Genomic DNA, 21,244 nt, shown 5'->3' with positions numbered 1-21,244 from the left:
TTCTTAGTACAGCAAAGACTTACCTGGGTAGGTCTTGTAAGCATTAATTAAACAGAAGAAAAGAGACTTGTGTGTCTTCACAACACAGAGCAGTTCTCCTGTTTACACAGCTGAAACATCTATAATTAATTGAGTTCACCCACTCAGAACCATGAGCCTTGAATAAAAGCTGCATGACATCTATGCTGCTGAGCTGGTTTTTTTCCTCCCCTCTCCTTTTAGCCTTACAAATGCTTTGCTTTACAAGGCCTATCTTCCTTCTATTTGGTGAGAGATCACAGGCAGGGAAAGTGCGCTCACGTCCCTTGGTTCTCCCAGAACCTTGTGAACCACGACCCTAGTTGGAGAAAACCGGTCAGTTCGACGCCTTTGCTAGCAAAGTATACAGACTATGCCCAAAAGCAAGTTATGTATAAGGCATATGCTTGGTCCTTTTCAGGAAAGCAGTTCACAGGCAGTTCTGTCCACAGAGATGATGTCAAGTTGTGTCCAGGCTCTAGACAGCTCAGGATCTGAATCAACTGAGAAAGGTTCACACTAGAATGAAAATTAAGGCTGGAGCTTGTCAGAGGTAGGTCTGAACCCTGTCTGATGCTTTTTAAAGATCAGTGAGAGACGGAAAAACCTTCTCATTAGAAAAATTAGTCTTAGCAGAAACAATATATTTGACTTCTGCTTTTAACTGTAGTTGGATCCACAACTGTATGTGTTGTCGGAACACAGCACTGAGCCTCTCTGGTCTCTTATACAAAGAGGAGATAGACCCATCAAACACTGGCTCTTCTAAAGCTTACCCACAAAGTCATCTTCTATGAGCAGCATACTGTGAGACTTTTGTGATTCACTGTACAACTTCAACAGCAGAAGCAGAAAGCAAGTAACTTGGTTGCATTTGATTAAGCCACTCTACAGTGAATGATTTCTTATATTTTGTCTTGAGATGGCTCACATGTAGCTGCTCATCCATTCAGAAAACTCCTTTTCACAAGGGCATTTTGATCAGGTGCCACTGCTAAGGTGCCTATTGTTAATTTCCCTGGGAATTTATAAGACAAAGCACAAGTTATGAAGAAGGAAAAGATCAAAAGGCTGCAAGGAAAGAGGTATTATACTTGTTATTACTTCTCAATTTAAAGCTCCCTCTGCAATCTCCTATTTCAACAACTTTTTTTTTCTTTTCTAAAATACCAACTTCTGTTCACCCTTTATTTGCAATCTAATAATTAGGGAAGAAAATTGCTGTAATCACAAAATGAAATGTGACTTTTTAAAACCCAACAATTCCAAAAGTATCTCGCCTAATATGAGTAAAAAGAAGGGGCTACAAATAGGTTATATTAAGTTGAAGGGCAAGATAAAATATCCTGACTGTAATAGAGACCAGTGAATCTAACGCTGAGCGCATTGGATGAATGTATTTGTTTTCAAGTGCAATAAAAATATGGAACTGTGGGGAAAAAATTAATATGAAACAGCTGCTGCATTTGTGCAGGTTAAAAAAATTACTATCTTGTGACATTAGTGAAATAACAAGGAATGGAATTACCAAATTTAAACAAGCAAGGGGACAAAGAATCCTAGGCAGCCTAGACAAGATACTGCAGTGTGTAAAAGGTTTATTCTCTAGCAAAATACATCAAGAAGTACATTGGGAGATTGCAAAAAATGGTCTTCAAATCGCTGTTTGTTCCTATTGATTATAAAATTGTATACAGACACCAGCACGTCCACCACCAGAATGTGTCTGGCACATACTCTCTGACTTTGCATTTCACTGCTGGTGAAGGTGAAGGGGTCCCAACAGTGCCAGCTGCAGATGTTCACTTCATCTGTGGGGACTGACATTTGCAAGCCTTCAGAGCTGCCATCCTGACACCAATAACTCCCAGCTTGCTCAAGCCCATCCAAGCTGAAATTGCTGGAGTCACACACACACGTGACAGACAGGAAACACTAAATGCAGCAACACTGAAAAAGGAAAATGATCTGTCTTTTCCTTGCAATCCTTAGGACAGATGTCAGCTTCCTGTGCCTGAGGTAGACCTGAAGATTTCAAGTGCCCTGCAGAACCTGGGTCACCACTTTGCCATCTCTGGCAGAAACAAGCTGAACATTCACATGAAATGCTTTGACACCAAGGAAACCTGGACTCTATTCGAACCTCTGCCACTGACTTAACTGTAGTAGTCTCACTCTTTCACAACTTAATTTCCTCCTCTGTAAGATGATAAAAATTATACTTCTGGCAACCCAGCCCAAGGAGAGAAGAATATGAGTTATTGCTAGTCCTTCCATAAGCCAGTTTTCATAACAAGGTGGCTGTTCTTCAGTGACAGGAGAATAGTATTCTCTCCTGCAAAGCAAAGCGCATGACCACATTCTGTAGGAGCCCTAACAGGTGTACGGGCACCTGAGAAAATAGCAGCTCAGTAACAGGTAAATTCCCAGCAGGTATACGGTGCAGGTGGACACTGCCTCTCTAGAGGTAAGGCACTACATGCACACTTTTCTACTGACCTGAAGGGATTGGATTGAGCGGGTCATCACAGGATTTAGCCCTACTTATTACTTAAGCTGCAATCAGTCAGGTCACTCTAAAATTGAAAGCTACATTCCCAATTTCTTCTAAAGTATTCATTTGTTTGAATCTACCTTGTACTTGTTTTCCCTTAAATCACATACAGGTTTGTACTTTAAAACCTCCTGGGCTGTAACCCTGTCACTCCTTGTATTACAAATTCCACTGAGAGAGCCAGGCACTCAAGACAATTCAGACTGTATCCGTCACCCTGCTCAGTAATCACAAAGGACGAAGGAAGAAGTGGAAAGTGAGACTGAAAGTTACTGGTTTAACTGGCTGGCTGTAGGTGCCTATAGCCAATATACAGAGGGGAAAAAAGCTGCTGGGAAAGGAGAGCACTTTTGGGAGGCAAATGGTCACGTACAACTAATACGATGATAACAGTAACAAGTGCACTGCTACACGAGCTTGGTCTGCTCTATCTATTTTACTGCAGATGTATAAACCAAACAGCTCCTTTACATCTTCTGATGGGGTTTCACCAACATCAGGAGAACTGGAGCTGTAACTGTCTCTTGAAACCAATCTCATTTGTTGAGATGTTCAAAAACACATCTAGGCCACATCTCACCCACGATTCTGTAGCTTGTCTGTTTTAAAATACAAATCCCAATTCCAAGAAGGTCATAGAAAAGTATCTGCAGGTAACATGTTTTAGTTCACTCACCAGATCAAAACAGAATCTATAAAAAGCATACTGTAAATTCAAGTATCCTTCTTGCTATCACCAGCAAACATGTCTTTTTTGGCAGTACTGAGAGCAGAAAAAGAAAGGGTATTAAACAGAGTCAAAAATGAGGTTTTGAGACTCCAGGACAGAAACAAGCTGTCTTCCTGGTTTCAGTTTTTCAATTTTAAGAGGAGAGATAATTATTCCAGGATGGTTTTGCAATAGATTGGTTTGTAGGTTTTTTTCCTCTGACACTTCTGGAAATTTCTAGTCTGAAAACCAAACACTTGAACTCTCACCTGCTGTGAACCCATATCACCTCTTACAAACTAATGGATCCATTCTAGTTCACACGTACAAAATACCCAGCCTCTTGTTTTTCAAACAGAGGTCCTTTACTAGCACACATATATTCCAAATCTGAAGTCTCAAATAGGCCAGCATAAAATGTGCATTTTTACCATGTCAATTTGGTTTGTCAAAAAAAACATATGTGCACCTACATTGTCCTCCTATATAGTGCTGTTATGAACATCCAACTGCTGAGTGCCACACAAAGACTCCAAAAGAGGTAAATGTATTTCCAGTATTGTTATTTTATAGTTTTGATGGGTCATTTTTCCACCTCTTTGCTGGCTTGGAGAATATGCCTACCATAAAGTGACTTTCCTGACCTAAGGGAGGGCTGGCAGATTACTTTGAGTCAGCTGCCAGCATGCAGAAATCTTTATGTCAGCCTTGACAAGCTGTGGTTTCTAAAATTAAAGTGTTTTGAAGGACTAAGTAAATTTTAGTCCATTGCATGACAAAACCTGCTTAAAATTTCGTGTTTGATTTATCCTTTTAAATATTTCCCCAACATCTAGACTGTATGCCTCTTCCACACCAGTCATCAAAAGCCTGATTCATCTTGTTAAAGCCAACAGAAAAACTCCCACTCAGTGGGATCTCAGTAGACAGAGACCACACCTACCTCTTCTCATTTTCCTTCAAAAAGAAACAGTCTTCTCAGCTGTATTCTGTTCCTTGCACATCCACATGTCATTCAGTCCTGCTGCCCTTTTCCAAAATATTTCTAAAGCTCCTACAATCTTTCTGTTTGAAAATAGCCAGGTAAAGAAAACAAAGATCTGCTCAATGCACTACCAACTGGATTTATATTCCACAGCACATTACAGGCATAGGACAGCTAAATAATTTATGTCACAGAAGTATTACTTAGCATTTCACTGCATCTCGAGTGCAACAAATTTATAAAATTTAGAAAAAGAAATAGATCTGCTAAAGCAAAATCAGATTCTATTTTCCAAAATGAACAAAACATAGATAGGCTAGTACAGAGGAAGAAACTTTTATCTTTGTACGTATTACATATATTTAAAAGGCTTTCACTGAGTAATTTTCAACAGAAGGAAGCACAATATGAGATTTTAAATCCATTGCAGAAGCTCAGCACACTTCATAGAGAAGCTGTAATTACAGAGGTGCTTGCTAGCAGTGTTCTTGTTAAGGATGTGTGAAGGGGTTCACTATTAACCCAGTTTTCATGGTTTCACAGCTTAGTTTGAAGACACCCATGCACTGGCCTTAAACCACCACAAAAAGAATTCCATCCCAGCAGCAATTTATTTAGTTACTTTTTCTTCTTGAAAAAATGCAGAGAGAAAAAGGAAATTATATCAATTTTTCATGCTTTTCTACACATTTATATCAGAGAAAGAGTTAATAATTTTAAAACAGTAAATTCTGACACTTCTTGGTGAAATCCTTGTCCTGTTTAAATTTACATCTAGTTCTCTCGACTGCAGCAGGGACAGAATTTCAATCTCTGAATTCTAGATCCTGCTGTCCACAGAGCTGCTCTGCAAGAGCATGTACCTTCTGTTTAATTTGATTCCTTCCTAAGCCTGTTCTAGTCTCAACATAATGTAAATTAGCTCAAACTCCTCTGAAAGACATCGGTGTAAATTATTACACTTGTGCATTGTCACGTCTCCCTGTTCTGAGCACTGCTAAGTGTTTCTGATACAACTAGAGATGGGATCTTCTGAAAGAGATGTTCTAGAAAACAATTGGAAGCCCCTTCTTGGATGGCTGCTCACAGCTGCTGAAAGATACATGTCACATAAATCAGTACTGGCTTAATCCCCGTGCCTGCCCCAGACACAACCTGACAGTGTTGTATAACATGCACAGCACAGGCCACTAGAGATGTAAGAGCTTTGCTCTGCTACTGACTGAGTGAAAGGGGGACTTCACAAACAGTACTGACACTTTTGTCAATATTTTTGAAAAAAGACCATCTCCTGCAACACGGTTGAAAGCTGGCATGGGTTTCCAGGATAAGGCTTTAAACTAAGATTTTAGTTTGAATTCACTCTGCCTATGGACCCTGAGCCTTTATGAGGGAGAAATCATGGGAAACTTGGTTGATCTGCTTGATTGCCACCTACTCTTTGGTCAGGGAAATCAAGATACTTGCAGATGAGATTTCTCCTGGCTGAGTTTCATTTTCTTTCCCTCAAAACTTAGAAATTCAAATGGAAAAGTAGCATGAACTCGCATGAAAATTCCCTCTGCACCAGAATGTGATAAAGAAAAAATGCAAGTCAGAGGCTTTCTGTTGACATCCCACAGCTGTGCCTCATGTCTTAAGTTTCCAGGTAACATGAGCCTATTCAGCCCCAAATGCTTGCTTACATTAGCTATAGCCTACTAAGACACCAAGGCCTTTCAGAACGGCACATGAAGATGAACTAAACTACCAGGATTGGAGCAAGTAATCCAGTAATTATAACTGATTACAAATCAGTCACTCCAAAAATGGCATGGTGGTGAGAGGTGACTTCTGGCAGAGAGTCAATACAGACAACTAACTGAGTTTAGTTGTCTGTCAGGCACCGCAGATGACTCTGCTGTGGCTGTCTCTGAACTGAGCCCCTATAATCCAGCTTACCCCTTTATGCCTCTTCTTTTACATTTTCACCTTAATACAAAGCAGGTACACGAAAGGTTCTCTGAAATCTAAGGAGGAGTCAGGGAAAAGAAGAAGATAAAGGATAAGGCCAAAGTATACTGGTACCAAAATCTATTACTTATTTTTGTCACATACCATGCAGCTCACAAAGGGAAAAGAAAATGGTGACTCTATTAGCTATGTAGATTGAAGATTCCTCACAGGCATCTCATAAAGCTTACCATAATATCCTGTAAACAGGAAAAGATTTGAAAGCCTGAATCCAGAAGCATGCTAATTACAGAACATCACTTATATGTAAATCAAGAAATCCTAGGCAAGTGGAGGGAAGGAAAGAGTTTCATCTCTCCCCATGACCATAAGATGCCACAGTGACAAACAAAACTAAAAAGAGCATTATTAGTGTTTTTTAAGTGAGCAGGCCTGGCTCATTCTGCCTCAGGCAAACACCCTTATCAATAGGAACAAGAAAAATGCACATCTCAGAGGTCTCTAGGCTGACACAGACTGTAGAGGTTCAAAAGTCAGAAATAAACATTAGTTAATACACCTCAGAAACCAAGGAGAATTCCTTTTTGTAAAGCAAAATCTTAATAACGCTCTTGTATTCTGTTGTAAAGAAATATTTTCTTTCATTCTTAAATCTTGTCTAACAATTAAGCAGGCAGTGAATCTAATTCACTGTAGGCATTTCACTTTTTGGTGTAAATCTGCTGTTCAAAGTATTGCCTGACAATCCAGGGAGGTTAATCGTGTCAGTTTTTGTGGCTTCCCAGGTATCTCTGAAGTAACCCGGGGTTTCCAGGTTATAAAGCAATTTTACCCTCAGGAAATAGTGCTCAGCAGCTTGGGTAAACAGCAAATTAGTAGGAAGACAAACCAAGACTGAAATCTCTACAAGCCCCTGACAGACCTTAATGTGTTGCAAGCGTAGGCTTATTTTAACAGCAGAATTCACATACCTGTAACACCTGTGCTAGACAATGGCAGTGCTAAGAAACTTTTCTGTGTGTAGATTGACTTTTGAAGCCAGAGGTAGGAGAGAGGTGTCCACAACATGAGGGCTGCACCAAAAGCTGCTTCCCTTCCCAGAATCTGCCTGCTGAGCTGACAGGGATGCTTAGAAGCCTAGAGCTCTTGCCCACAAGCTGCCTAGGAAAGCTCCCTGGTGTTCACCTACATCAAAAAGATTACACATTTATTCTGAGTCCTTTTCTACCCTTGTGTTTGCACTTTCGACTTGGCTGGTTTTGTACTTCTGCCACTCAGACGTCAATGTCTGGGGTAACACTGCTTGCAAGTTACAACGACCACAACCACAGCTTAAATTCTGATACATGTGTATTGCCCATCTTATTTCTAACCCCAGCTACACCTCATGTTTGGAACATTGCCACAATGTAATTCAAAATCAAAATCAATATTGTTTCTTATGGTGTAAATGATTTCTTTAAAAAAATAATCCATGTTTAAGGTTTTGTTAACATTTCCTTTTTGGATCTTTTAATGAACGGAACTTGTACAGTATCCCAGACATGAAAAAGAAATGGGTCAGGGAAAAAATAAAACCAAGATGCATAAAGAAAGATAATCTTTGAAAATGAAATAACACCTGTTCCATTTTTAGATTTGAGACCCAAGACACATTTACATTTAGCGTTAGATAGAGTCTAGAGCTACGTGCTCTAACTAGACCTGCCTTGAGCCAGCAGTTGGACTAGACAATTCAAGATCATTGAACCATCGTATTAATATCTTTTTTTGTGAAGGGGCCACTAAGACAAAGTCAGATTATCAGCATATGCAGTCTAATCATGGAAAGCTGCCTTAAAATGGCCTCAGAGTGATCTGTAGCTCTTACTCTCAAGAGTGAGTCTATAGCTACGAGTGAGCCTATAGCTACGAGTGAGCTGTGACAGATCACCCCAGGTGAGTAACGGGTCACTTCCCCACATCTTTGCTTCCTACCACTTCAGAAGTGAACAAGTACCTTCCAGGCACACAGGCTGTGCTGCCAAGGAAAAGGAAGGGTCTGGAATAAACACTCCTGGCTACTCTTAGAAGGCAGGACAATGCTCAATGAGAGAATGTATAATGAAATTAGCATAGATAATTTAATGAGAGGGGAAGGACAGAAAGAAGCATCCTTCCATAAATTTAATTAATAAACAATTACAGCAAAACTATTTTGAGGTTGGGGGTTTTTTGTTTGGTTGGTTGTTGTTTTTTCTCCTTTTCTTTACATAAAAAGCTATTAGCACTGAGATATGGGAAGAAATTATACCTGTACCGATGGGGTAAAGTGAATATCTAAAGTATTGAAAGGGTTGGAGAAAAGCTTGAAAGTATAAAACGCTATTTGTTTGAGGCTCTCAAGATCCTATTACCAATATCAAAGACCTTGCAGAAAGATGTTTCTGCTGGGCAGAAGTGTTTGAACCCTGCAGGGAGACAGCACTGACCTCCCACTCTCTTAGTAAGTCTATTCTGGGTATAAATGGCATACATCTGGCAGTACGTGCAGCAGGAAGGCCTGGACCAGGAGTAAGATAACAACAGGGCTGTATTTATTAGCTAGTTAATGAGAAAACCCAATTATCAAAAGGTTTCCTGCATCATAGATGCACTTTTTCAGAAGCAGGATGAGTTACTACAGTATTGCACCACAGATATAATTCTGCCTTCCACATAGAAGGCCAAGTAAGTTTTGTCTGTCTAATAAAACTATCCATGGGTTATATAAATATTGCCATAACTACCGGAAGGCAATGGGCAGGATGAGCTCATTAGCCTTCTGGTGGTCATCCTAGGAGAAGGACAACTCTAATTCCAAACCTGTGCAGATGGAGCTCGCTTAGCCCTGTAAGGCCATCCATCTAAGAGAAGGACACTCTAATTAAACTTACATCCTGAGGACCTCACTGTCAGTGTCCAAGCTCGCTTGGCCCTGGCAGATGAACCTTAGGATTAAAGGGTGGGTCCAGTTCTGTGCATGCTGCGTCTCACCTAAAAAATCCATTGCGCAGGCTCGATATATCCACCAGAAGGCATGAGAAACAGAATGTCTGGCTGAAATCAGACAACACTATAGCAGAGTTACAAGCAAATTGCAAAAAATTCCTCAAGTGCATGATATGGTCAATGGTATACCGGGTGATACCAAAGCCAAAGTAGAAAACACATTGCATGTGCAGGAGTTCTGATCCTAAAGCAAGTACAACATGGCTGAGAATATTGCTGACATGACTGGAAGACCAAAATGAACATTTTCAAACTTTGGGACCTACAGTTAGACTCCCCCAGATCCAAAGCAAAGATCTACTATTTCTTCCATGGCACATTCCAGATACAGAGTGGACTCATGGCTTCTACTTGTTTTACTCTATACTGGGGAGCAATTGCACGATCAATAAACAATTCCAGAAGTACTGAAGGATGTAGGTCCTACCTGATACCTCCAGTGAGATCTGGAGAAGAGGGAGTGGCACAGACCAGACCAGAAATTATAGCTGTCCACAAATTTTTGTGCTGCAGCATGGACAGATTCAAGCAGGAACTACTTTAAGGACTACATAGCCTTTTTTCAACCTCCTAGTACTGGCAGCACTACTGGTGCTCCCCAGGCCTTACTTGTTTCTTGTAAAGGGTGTTAAGCAACAAGCTCCTGGTTGGAAAATGTTAACTCTTTGTCAACTTTCCCCTTACTTTAAGATCAAACGAGCCTGAAAGAAGGCCAGTGTCATGTGTCCACCCACAAGTCACAAATCTCCCAAGTTAGGAGAGTTAGTCAAATCAGGGACTGAGCAGATGTGTGCAGAGAAAAATGATAATGGGGACAAAGAAAAGAATGTGATGAATGAAGAAGAGAACAGAAAAGGGCTGTGATTCTCCCCTCCCTCCCGCCTTATTGTCAAGCATCTTCTTCCCAAGATACAAAATCACACGCTGTTGCATCTCACAATGGGAGGCACATCTGGTACCTCAGGCAGTACCACTTGGCACTAGCTTGCACCTGACCTAGGGGCCAGGTATCCTCACCAGGCTGCACTTTTTCTGCCAGTTCAGCCAACAAGATGACTCTTCGTCTTTCCTAGGTAAAGGACTGACCAGGCAAGACTTAAGTTGTTGGACTGCAAGGGAAGTTACTGCTATTCCTCAGCTTGACAACTGCTGGGAAAGAAAACAAAAAGCAGATCCAGTATGCTCAGAACTGGCTTAAAAATAAAAAATGAAACAGAAAAAAAGAGGAAAGAAAATCCTGATTCCTTCATTACCACCTCTTTTGAAGGCTCATTGCAACTTCAGTGAGGCCACAACAAACCTCTCCTGCCTCTCCAGCAGAAGAACAAAAGGAAGAGGAATGTACTATTTAGCAGGTCACAATTATTTTCAAGGTACAACTGTTAAGTAAATCCCAATAGCTCAGATTGCAGACAGACTAGAGGTAGCCTAAAATTACCAGATGAGAAACTAAGCAGGGAGTACAGAAATTGAAGTCTTATCTGCAGTTGTACCCACACATTGGCAAGTCACTTCTTCACTGTGTGTCTCTGTTTCCATCTCTCATCTATTAATCTATCTTTTCTATCTCAGCTTTGAAGTTAGGTGTCAAACATTTGCACTGAATGCATCTGACATTAGCTCTTTAGGACAGAAATTATCTTAGGACATAGAAAAGAAGATCTACTCTTCTTGGCAAACACTAGACACTATTGTAATTAAAAAAAACCCAAAAGGTCTGAAAGTTGACAAACAATAGATCTGTGCATCCAAACCTGGTCTCAAAAGCACCAAATCTCAGTATAATTAGAACTAAAACTTTGGTTAAATGTTACTGCAACTTCTTGACCACTTTGTTGAGAATTAGATGATGTCCAGTCTCCAATGCATTGATACAATGTCTATACTCAGTCTACAACTTCCTCATGAGGGAAGAAGAGGGGCAGGCACTGATCTCTTCTCTGTGGTGACCAGTGACAGGACCAAGGGAATGGCCTGAAGTTGTGCTGGGGAGGTTTAGGCTGAATGTTAGAAAAAGGTTTTTGACCCAGTGGGTGGTTGGGCACTGGAACAGGCTCCCAGGGAAGCGGCCACAGCACCAAGCCTGACAGAGTTCAACAAGTGTTTGGACAATGCTCTCAGGCACATGGTGTGACTTTTGGGGATGGTCCTGTGCAAGGCTAAGGGCTAGACTCAATGATCCTTGTAGGTCCCTTCCAACTCAGCATATTCTGTGATTCTGTGCAGGTTAGGTGGCTGAGAAAAGACTCCATGTAAGCTGTGGTCTTTGTGACTGGGAACCATGGCTTAGTGCAGAAAGACTTGCTCTGACATTAATGCCTAAGATCAGGCATTATTTCTCATTTAAAGCTTTCCAGTTTGTTGGAAAAGCAAAGGCTTTTTAATTTCTTTAAGCACTGCCATAAAAAGCACAGGACAGGTAGTGTGGGGACCAGCAAGGCTGGTGGCACTAAGCATGCATGTTGCAACACAAGCATCTCCTTTCCTGTGTGTGAATGAAAAAACAACAGCCCTGATCTCCAAAGCACAAACAAAATATGCCCAAGTGTCAAAACAAGTTGTGTAAAGGGAGAAAAAGACTGAGAAAAACCCAATTTCCAGACAAGTCTTCTGGTTAAGCTACCACAGTGCAACCGTGAAGGAAGCTGAGAAATAGCTGCCTAACGTCTTGTGTGGATTGGCCTATGTTTCCATTTATGATAGGTTGCTGCCTGCAAAAGAAAGACTTTGCAAGAGGAAAACGAACAGGAAATACAGTAATGCCAAAGATTAAAGGGCTGAACAAAGGATCCCAAGCACAGGGTTCTTGAGGAACCTCAACATCCCTGAACCAGGAAATGCCTTTATCCGGTTTCAGACTGTGCTCCTCTTCCCAAAGCCAAGCCTGGCTGAAGTGTAGTATTAAACTACTATAAGGGTAACAGGCTGAGAAAAAGAAGAAGGAATTTAAAAATTCTGTGTATGGTTGAAGACAGCCAAAAAACATCAATAAGACTAATACATGTGCAAGGAGATGAAGAGAAAGAACCTCAAAACTACGGCATGTTCCTTGGGAGAGAGACTTTTTGGGGTATAAGTCTCTCTTATTGCTTCATATCTGTTTTTTCTCCAACACCTTTAACTATTCTGCTAAATAGTCTGTTAAAGATGCTTCTGTGTTGCTCTGGTTTTTACCATCTGTGGACTCACAAAGGTTAAAGTCATGCCGCATGACTATAGATCGTGCTAAAAGGTGTATCAGGATGGACTTCAACAGCCTTGTCTGTATTTGCCCTTCTCGCGCACTCTTTCATGAAGCATATGATTTGAAAGACACTGAAGCAATGAAAATGGAAACAGGAAATTATTTTAGTGGGCTAGACTTGTCAACAGTGTGTCCCAAAAATACTCTAGTTTCATTAGAGCTTTTGTTGATATGACTGTGTCTCATTTATTTGGAAACATTCAAGGCTAGAACATTTGAAGGTAATTTGTACCTTCAAAGTACAAAGTAGGCCTTATATCAGCCTCCTAAAGATATGCAAAAGATATGTTTTCTAGAGAGAGCCCCGGATGAAAGGGCTGCTTGCCAGTTTGGGGACATTCCTGTACCTTTCCATAAATGCACACATATATGGCATATATTAACCATGACCTAGAACATACACCTTCTACCTGCAGATATAGCAGGATGTCTCAGATCTCTGACTTTAGTTGTACCTATTTTTTACCATTATTTCCCCGTCAGTAAATAAGAATATATGAGTACCATTTCTGTCTCTTGCAAGGCCTGTCATCCATCTTTCTTATTAAAAATGCAGCAATAACAACAGAAACAAATTTAAACAAACAACTACTGCATAAGTTTCTGCACAAAAATGCCACATGGATGGCTGGTCATCCTTGGAAGTAGTTCTTAGTTGTCAGATAGTAAAACACCTACAGAGGCTAGTAGATTAAGGGGGGGGTCCCAGGTATCTGGCTATCTCCGGTGCAATTCTGAATAGTGTCAAAACCTTACTCATCATAGTAAGGATAAGCTAGTTTGATACTGTGCTCACAAGATGATGCTGCACCACAGCTCAGTGAAACAGTTTCCTGCATACCCTTTCTCTGTATTGCTGTATAAGCCAAAAAGTGTGCCAGAAGCTGCAGTGAGGCAAAGCATGTTTCCTTTCCTGGAAAACCCACTACAGGCTGATTCTTTCACTGCAGTGCTCTCCAAGCCTGAACACAAAGCATACACCCCTAGTGGCACCCAGCCTCTCTTGGCTCCTCCCCCTCCACAAACCCTGACCATTTCATGGCTACAGTGGGTGTTTACTGTTTATCACTGACTGTCAGAAAAACCCAAATTGCCAGACTTCTGCAGAAATGCAAAACTGGCTGTAGTGCAACATTGCTTCTGCAGCTGTTAAGGCTTTTTGTTTGCTGAGTATTAATAGGAGATGAGTTCTGTTCTGCTGGCATTCATGCTGTAATTTGGAAGCAATTCCCTCTCTGGCTCATACCAATTACATATCTATCTGGCAACATTATGTTGCAAGTTTGTGAAATCCAAAGCAGAAAGGCATGCACTTCTCTGGGAAAGATATTAATCCTTTTCAAGGTGAAACAGTAGATCACTAAAACAAACACAAACTTTAAACATCTGTGGTATCTGAAAATGCTGTATGGGTATGAGTAAAGAAATTATTTTTGTTTAGAAAACAGATAAGGCCCTGTAGATGCTCTCAATGCAGGCTATCAGCAAATTCAAAAGCAACATATATTTTGCCCCAATACTGCCAAAAACACAGAAGCATGTTTCAAAAAAAGAAAACTATTTTGCATTGTGACTGACCTACGTCATAAAAAGCATTTTCTTAACCAAGTGAGATTTTAAATATACCTGAAAAAGGTACATTTAATGGCTCTGACGAGGCAGTCCACTGAGAATACTGTGAAAGTACAGCTTAAACAACAGAGAAGCATCTGAAATTTCAGAATTTCAGTTTTATGAAAGAACAAGAAGGCCAATTAAGGCAGAAAATCATTGAAATTTCTTTCCACGTTTTCCTTCGTGTTCTCCACTTGTGATGCACTTCTCATTGCTCGTTTCTTCTTCCCATAGCAGCACGTGCACAATTTCTTTCTAGTGTGGTCCTCCAGGCTGACCCTCTTGGCCAGTAATTATCATTATAATTGTGTTGGATAAATTTCTGTTGTGATAATCTGCTGCCATGAAGAAAATAACTTGCAGACACTTTTCCCTTTACTCACGCCTATTTCAGGTCCCAGACCATTGCATTCCAATTACTATCTACAGTGATTAGATGTCAGTAATCTGTTAAGTACCTGAAGAGTGGTATAATGACTACAGGTTACATGGTAAGACTGTCATATTTCATTTGCTTGTTAGTTTTCAAAAATGTAGGAAAGAAAGAATAATTAATTGGGGGACATTAAGGCTTTTGAACAAAATGCTCCCAAATATTTTATGTATGCCTCCATAATCAATACAGCAATGAGTACTAATTCTCTATTTACTTGACCTCCTTTCTAATGCTTCTTTTTTTTCATATTAATGGGAATTTCACTGTTACAAATCAGCTAGTCTTTAATACCTTTGATTTTTCAAGGTGGCCCACATAGCTCTTTAATAAAAAAAGGCTCAAAGTTATATTTTTAAGCTCTTTATGTCAAATGGCTGGCTGGTCATAGCATAAGGGTAATTTCCTTAAATGTGGTATAAAAACAACCCAGGGGGAGTCCTACAGTCTAACTGTATGCAATAGAAAAACTTTGACTCCTGAGGTTGGCCAGGATGATTCTCATGGTCCCTCTATAATAATCCCAATACAATAGCACCACCAAAAATATTAAACCTTTACATATTTCAAGACCAGGAACCATACCAGTCTGTGTGAGATGCCTGAAATTCTTGAGAAATTTAAATGCTCTATATAAAACTGATTCTTTATTTGGCCATACAGCAATCTCCGCTTTATCACAGCTCCTGCCAGCTATCATGGGCCAAACACTGCAGTGTATACCCCAACCTTTTCTGAAGTTCTGTGTGGTTGATTAATAGCCAATATTGACTCGTGGTGAAAAGATACCAAAGTACAAACAATTACAGGAAAAGCAAAAGAAGAAATTAAGAGCTGCCTTTGCAACTGAGCTACTCTGTTTTATAGAGAATTAATGCTGTAATCAGCAATGCTCCAGTCAATAGCAAGTTAAGGGAGTTATATTACATGGAAAAACAATACAGATACCTTGAAAATAAATTATCATATCTTAGCTACATTTCTTATCTGAGTTTGATTTTGATGACTGGTATCTTTCTGATTCTTGCACACCATATCGTGTGCTATGCAACATAAAAGGAAGATATGATCTCTGTCCAAAAAATAACAGTCCGAGGGAAGATTGTTTACACTATCCTCTTTGGATAGAAAATACTTGAGGTTTTCAGACACTGCAGCTTTTAACATAACATTTAATCAACTGCAAAGCTGTGCTCTTCCATAGATAAGACTTAACAATGAGCGGGAATCCTCAAATGTGCCTTTAGAGATACAAAATTGACATACATCAACATTCTTCACCACTTTAACTTCCCACTTCAGTAGTCAAGTAGCTCTAAGAGTATCCACATGTGCTGCTATTTACTACTGCCTACTTCATTTTCTCCTATTTTAATTCTGGACAGGGCAATGATTTGTCCTTGATGAGTGCACTGGTGCAATCTCAGGGCTGACATTCACAACCTAATGGTACCAGCATAACAAATGACCAAGAGGCAGCAACTTACCAGCCATGGGCTGCCCAACTATGGTGCAGTACCACTTAGTTTTAAGCATCAGTGAAGGATGGTTATGCTAATTTGCATTTTCTTACAGTAGGGTAAGTGAAGAATGCACATGCAATCAATTAACAAAAGCTACTGTGTCTCAGCTAATGGGGGCAACTTATTAACCCGACATAATTCATTGTGCAGTTGAGCCCTTAATGAAGAGTGGCCCACCTAAAGAGGCTTTTGCCCAAGCATTTCTCACTCTCTGCCTCTTCCTTTTGTATTGTGGATCAGGCAAGAAAGCTACTAGCAGCCTAGTAAACTTCCTCAATAAACCAAGGTACTAAGGTCTCTTGAAAATTCAGTCTGGGATTTTGTATCTTCTTTCCACACTTCTTTAACAGCTAAAAGAAAGTATGATTAGTCTCAAAGATTAGTGACCATCGCTCAAAGCATCTGCAAATTAGAGCCTGCTTTACAAGTTAGATCCTGCAATGAATTTCTGTCCCAAAACCAGGATAACTACACCCAATGTTCTTATATATTAAACAGTTTCCCATCCATGTATTTTTAAAACCCCAGGATATAAGCATCCTGTATGTCCTGTAGACATTTTAGCAGCTCCCTTAATTCTTTAGAGCAGCATTCTCAATTTAGTTAAACACTAGGAATTACAGATCATCAGCAATATCTCATATTGCAAAGAGATAACCTGTTTCTAGGACTGACTATCTGTAAAATGTTTACATGTAGCATCCTTGCTGATATCAGATACTTAAGGTCAAAGTTGTAGATAAAAGAAGTATAACTCTTGCCCTTTACAAATCCTTTAGAATGAAGGTTATATCAAAGATTCCTTTGATTGCTCTCAAATTCAGACAGTCTTAAACACGTATACCTGACTGTCAAGCAATTTATAAATGCTTTTACCAAATGTCTGAATTTTGTCCAGGAGGCTCAGATAGATCATTGGAAACATTCAATACAATTGTAAAACTGAAATTGCTACTCTTCTTCATGCTTAACTCCTCCTTAAGGATACATGCGGCTCTTTCACTGCAGATGTTTTGCTATAGATCTCAGTCCAGTCTTTTGAGTACCCTATTTCTATTCTCCAAAGATGACCACGAATTCCATTCACACTAGCATGTGGCAACTCTTTGAAAACAGGAAGGACTTGAATGGTCAGAGACATGGGACAGTGAGGGCTGGAAATGTTAACTTGCTGTATAAGGTACCTAGTTCTTTGCAGAAGCAAATTCAGTGTTTCTGCATTTTCATTGCTAAGGGGGTGGAAAAGAGTTACACTGCACTGCATCAGATGCCCTGGGTAATATATTAATATTATGAGGAACAATTAATTTGAAATTAATGTACCTTGCTGCAACTACATACTGTTATACCTTTATTGGTCTAGATGATAATCAGAACTCGACTCTTTTTACTTTTGAATCCACCTGAATCTGGTGGAAGGTGGATACACCATGAAGTTTTTCAATTAAAAGCTGGTGTGATTGAGATTATGCCCCTGAGTTAATACCATACTAAAGTTAATGCAGCTCATAGCGAATGATATAGTCCAAATAGCAGCAAATTGAGTAAAACATGTATTCATAACTGTATTTAAAAAAAAAAGCAAATAAGTCAATGCCCACAAAATTTGTTTGCAGAAATTGCGGGTTTCTATTCCACCAAGTGATTCAGTTTCTTTCAATACATTCAAAGATTTTGGTAACATTTTTGGCCTTTCCTAAGAGACATACTGGGCATAAAAATATCATAAAAACAAATATAACAGTTCAATTATCTTTCTGCAGAGACTGAATTATAGCATAGCAGAATTGGAAAAATACTTACGCTCCACAAAGTAAGAGCTGGCATCAATCTTCCAGATAATCTGTCCACGGTGAGAGCCATTGACACCACGGTTCTTGTAGTCCAGAAAGTTTTCAGACAAGACCTCATCTACAAATAAAGAAAACAGTCTCATCAAGAGCCTGTTATGACAATATGCATAGCAGAGAGTCAGGCTGAAAATAAGCCGTTGGCTTGACAGGATATGACTGCTAGGCAGCTTGGCACCACATGTTGAGAAATTAGCTTTATCACTCATTTATATTTTTAAAAGTGCAGACTTTCTTAAAAATAACATCTTTTCTTGAAATCTAATTTTAAAAAATGCGTCCCTACAGAATTCTCAAACGTGAAAACATCTCGTTTACCATGGATAAACCACTACCTAATTAAAATAATTATCTAGCTGTAACATAGAATTATCCTCCTCCTTTGCACCAACTCTTCCTTTAAAAAAGCCCCACAGAAAATAGTTACATGCAGGTGTCTGTACTACATTTACTTGTACCACAATAGATGTGGTTATTTCTTGCAGCATACCACAAGGGACAATTATTTTTGAAGAATCCCACTCACTGGGTGTCTTCACAACCCTCGGCCTCCAAAACTGTTGTTGACTGACAACAAAACACTGTCCTCTTGCAGTATTTGAGCCACCTAGCAGCTGTCAGACTACCAACCTCATCTTCAGAGAAGTCAAGGAATAACCTATAAAAATTAATAACCTCTAAGAAGTTGCTGAGAACCAAGGCTGAAGAAGTGACCCCCGTGCACATGCAGGTCTGTGTGTAAATAAAAGGTGGGCAGGTAGTGAGCCTGAGGAGTGGATTTCTGGTTGTCCACAGGAGTAAATTTTTAGTCTGTTTCCAAGTTTCATTTTACACTGCCTCAACAAGCTGTTTTCCAGACCACTCTCAATCTGCAAGCCCCATGTGGTGCATATGTGAGCAAACACATCCCAGCCTCCAAGCAAGGGCATTGTTCTGGACCCCCTTTTATCCAACAGCTCAAAAACCAGCCAGTGGGACCATGCTGCAGCCTCAGGCCCACACTCACCAACTTACTAGCTTATGCCCCACTTTCAAGCACATAAAAAGGCACATATTGCCACCATAACAGGCCAGCACTTGTGGTTTTGACCGTCACTAAATACAAAAATAAAGTAGACATATGGAGACACTTCCAGCTGGTCACAGAGGAGTGGGGCTCGCGGGTAGTCTGAAATGGCCGCGAACTGAAGTGGCTGAAGCAGCAACCTCGGATGGGCTGCGCTGTGGCCTCATTGCTCCAGCTTCAGGGGGATGGAATGGATTTCACATCTGTGCTCTGCCAAAGCAAAAGGCCACAATCTTTGCCTGCAGAGACCAGCCAGCAATCTCCCAGATTTTTCCTTTTAGAGATAAGGACAGTTTTAATTTTAAAAGAGATTTGTAAAACTGTGCCTTAACCAACTCAACCTTGCTACAGAAACAGTTCTGGGTGGGTGCTGAGACTTGCTTCTGAAGACAATTACATTAATTATTAGTCACCCTAAAAACTGAGAAAAAATGTGAACCACTCAGTCTGAGATTAAAATACATCAATTGTAAACACTGGGATGAATTGGCTTTGTTGTTACATATATCAACAAGAAAACAAAGATAACGCCACCCATACAACAAGGGTCACTGTGCCTGAGGACAGACTGATGGTGTGACCAAATGCAGAGCAAAAGACACAGTCCAATAGACAAAGCTGAGAAACTCAAAGACTATCACATTAGATAAAAAAAGGAAACTTTAAATTGAAGGAAACTACACTTTCACTGAAAGAGTAAAGCAGCAAGACGATGTCAACATTGTCCCATTGGTTTTACACAGTCATGCTCTCAAAGGAGGAAGGTAAGCGGGTACCAACACTAAACCGTTCAGTGCTACTCTCTTGAGAGATTTACAACAGAAATCCTTTTAAAGAAGTCATTAACGATTGCAATGGATAATTATAAATAGCAATGCTATCTACAATAAATTTTTCCTTTGTTGACTTGCTAATTGTTAGAAATTATTTCACTTAACTGCCTTTCACGCTTTGTATTGAAGTATACCTCTGCAGTAAAATCCTCTGGTATGATTTCTGCTCTTCTGCTATACTTTATAGCTGGTTCTGTCTTCTTTTAAATTCCATATTATTTATATTAAAAAAAGGCAGATAAGTATACAACCATTACTCTCAGAGTTTGGTTTACTAAGAAATCCCTTCAGTGTAGGACCATTCTGGATACAGATTATCGAAGATTACCCACATCATTCTGTTGAAGTAGGAACACATGTACATGAGAGAAGACTTAAACTTATTAACTGTCCCTTTTTGCTTTAGCAGGGAAAACACTTCATATTTAATGGTGAGCACATACTGAAATGCTGCACTGGGAACCCTTCCTGGCTCTCATCCTGCTGGGGTGCTGAGAACATCCCTCAGCTCCAGCATGCTGCTCTCTGGCTTCATCGCTTCTGATATTTATTTGTCATATTTAGTCTCTGTAAGCTGCTGGAGATGCTCCAACACCTGCCATGTTATTAAGATGTATGGGTAATCACTGTTCCTCAAAATATATTGTTTATTAAATACCATGCCTGCTTAAGGAGGCTTAGTTGAGCTGGACTGGATGGCCTTGTTTAAGAAATTGCAGACATTTTTAAGCTAGAGTTTAGTGGCACAAGACATCTCAGAATCAGCTTTAAAATACTGTGTTCATACGCAGTATCTGAGGGGGCCAGCTGGCACTTCCACTGCATGGGCTGTTGTCCTCTTCCCGCAGCTGGCACAAAGGCAGCGTGAACTCTGCATCACGTAACCTCTCTAACTCGACAGAGGGGTTGACATATGCCCATACCCAAACTAAATCCCATCCCTATTGCAAGCTGAGCCAGTGGGGAGGACTGCAGAAAGCCGTTTCCTCCTTTCTGTTGAAAATGTACAGGAAGTCTGGAAAACTAGGCTGAGAAAAAAGGTCACTATCCATCTGCATGTCCAAGGTAGAAGAACACAGAAGGGAAGGGATAAGCAAGCTTATCCGTTATGGTTACAGCTGACAGGTGAAACCATAGGAAAGCTGGAACAAGCTGCTCCCACTGAATAGCACCTGCACGCTGCCTCCTGCCATGGAGGTAAGAGACAGGGGTGTGCAGGAAGGACAGCGTCCAGAGCAAAGCAGGTCCCCAAGGAAGGAATACACACGTGGAACTAGCCATATGCACACAGTTTATGGACAGTCACCACTGATGAAATATATGCTCAGGCAGCAGAAAGGATATTCTAATGACTTTATGGAGCTCTGCAATATGCAGGACACCTCAAAAAGGAGCAGCAGAGCCTTTAAGTATAAAACCAATTTTCTATATA

The 21,244-nt window shown here is 40.2% G+C and overlaps 1 protein-coding gene across 1 annotated transcript in view; it reads right to left on the bottom strand.

The window, feature by feature from the left end:
* Positions 1-21,244, bottom strand: part of HECW1 (HECT, C2 and WW domain containing E3 ubiquitin protein ligase 1) — a 258,402-nt gene that overhangs the window by 140,654 nt on the left and 96,504 nt on the right. Inside the window, 1 exon segment of the mRNA XM_032700164.1 lies at positions 17,867-17,974. Within this exon segment, the coding sequence (XP_032556055.1) occupies positions 17,867-17,974 (108 nt within the window).

This window comes from Chiroxiphia lanceolata, chromosome 1 (genome assembly GCF_009829145.1).
Source record: "Chiroxiphia lanceolata isolate bChiLan1 chromosome 1, bChiLan1.pri, whole genome shotgun sequence".
Lineage (NCBI taxonomy): Eukaryota > Metazoa > Chordata > Aves > Passeriformes > Pipridae > Chiroxiphia > Chiroxiphia lanceolata.
This window is presented reverse-complemented; position numbering and strand designations above follow the sequence as displayed.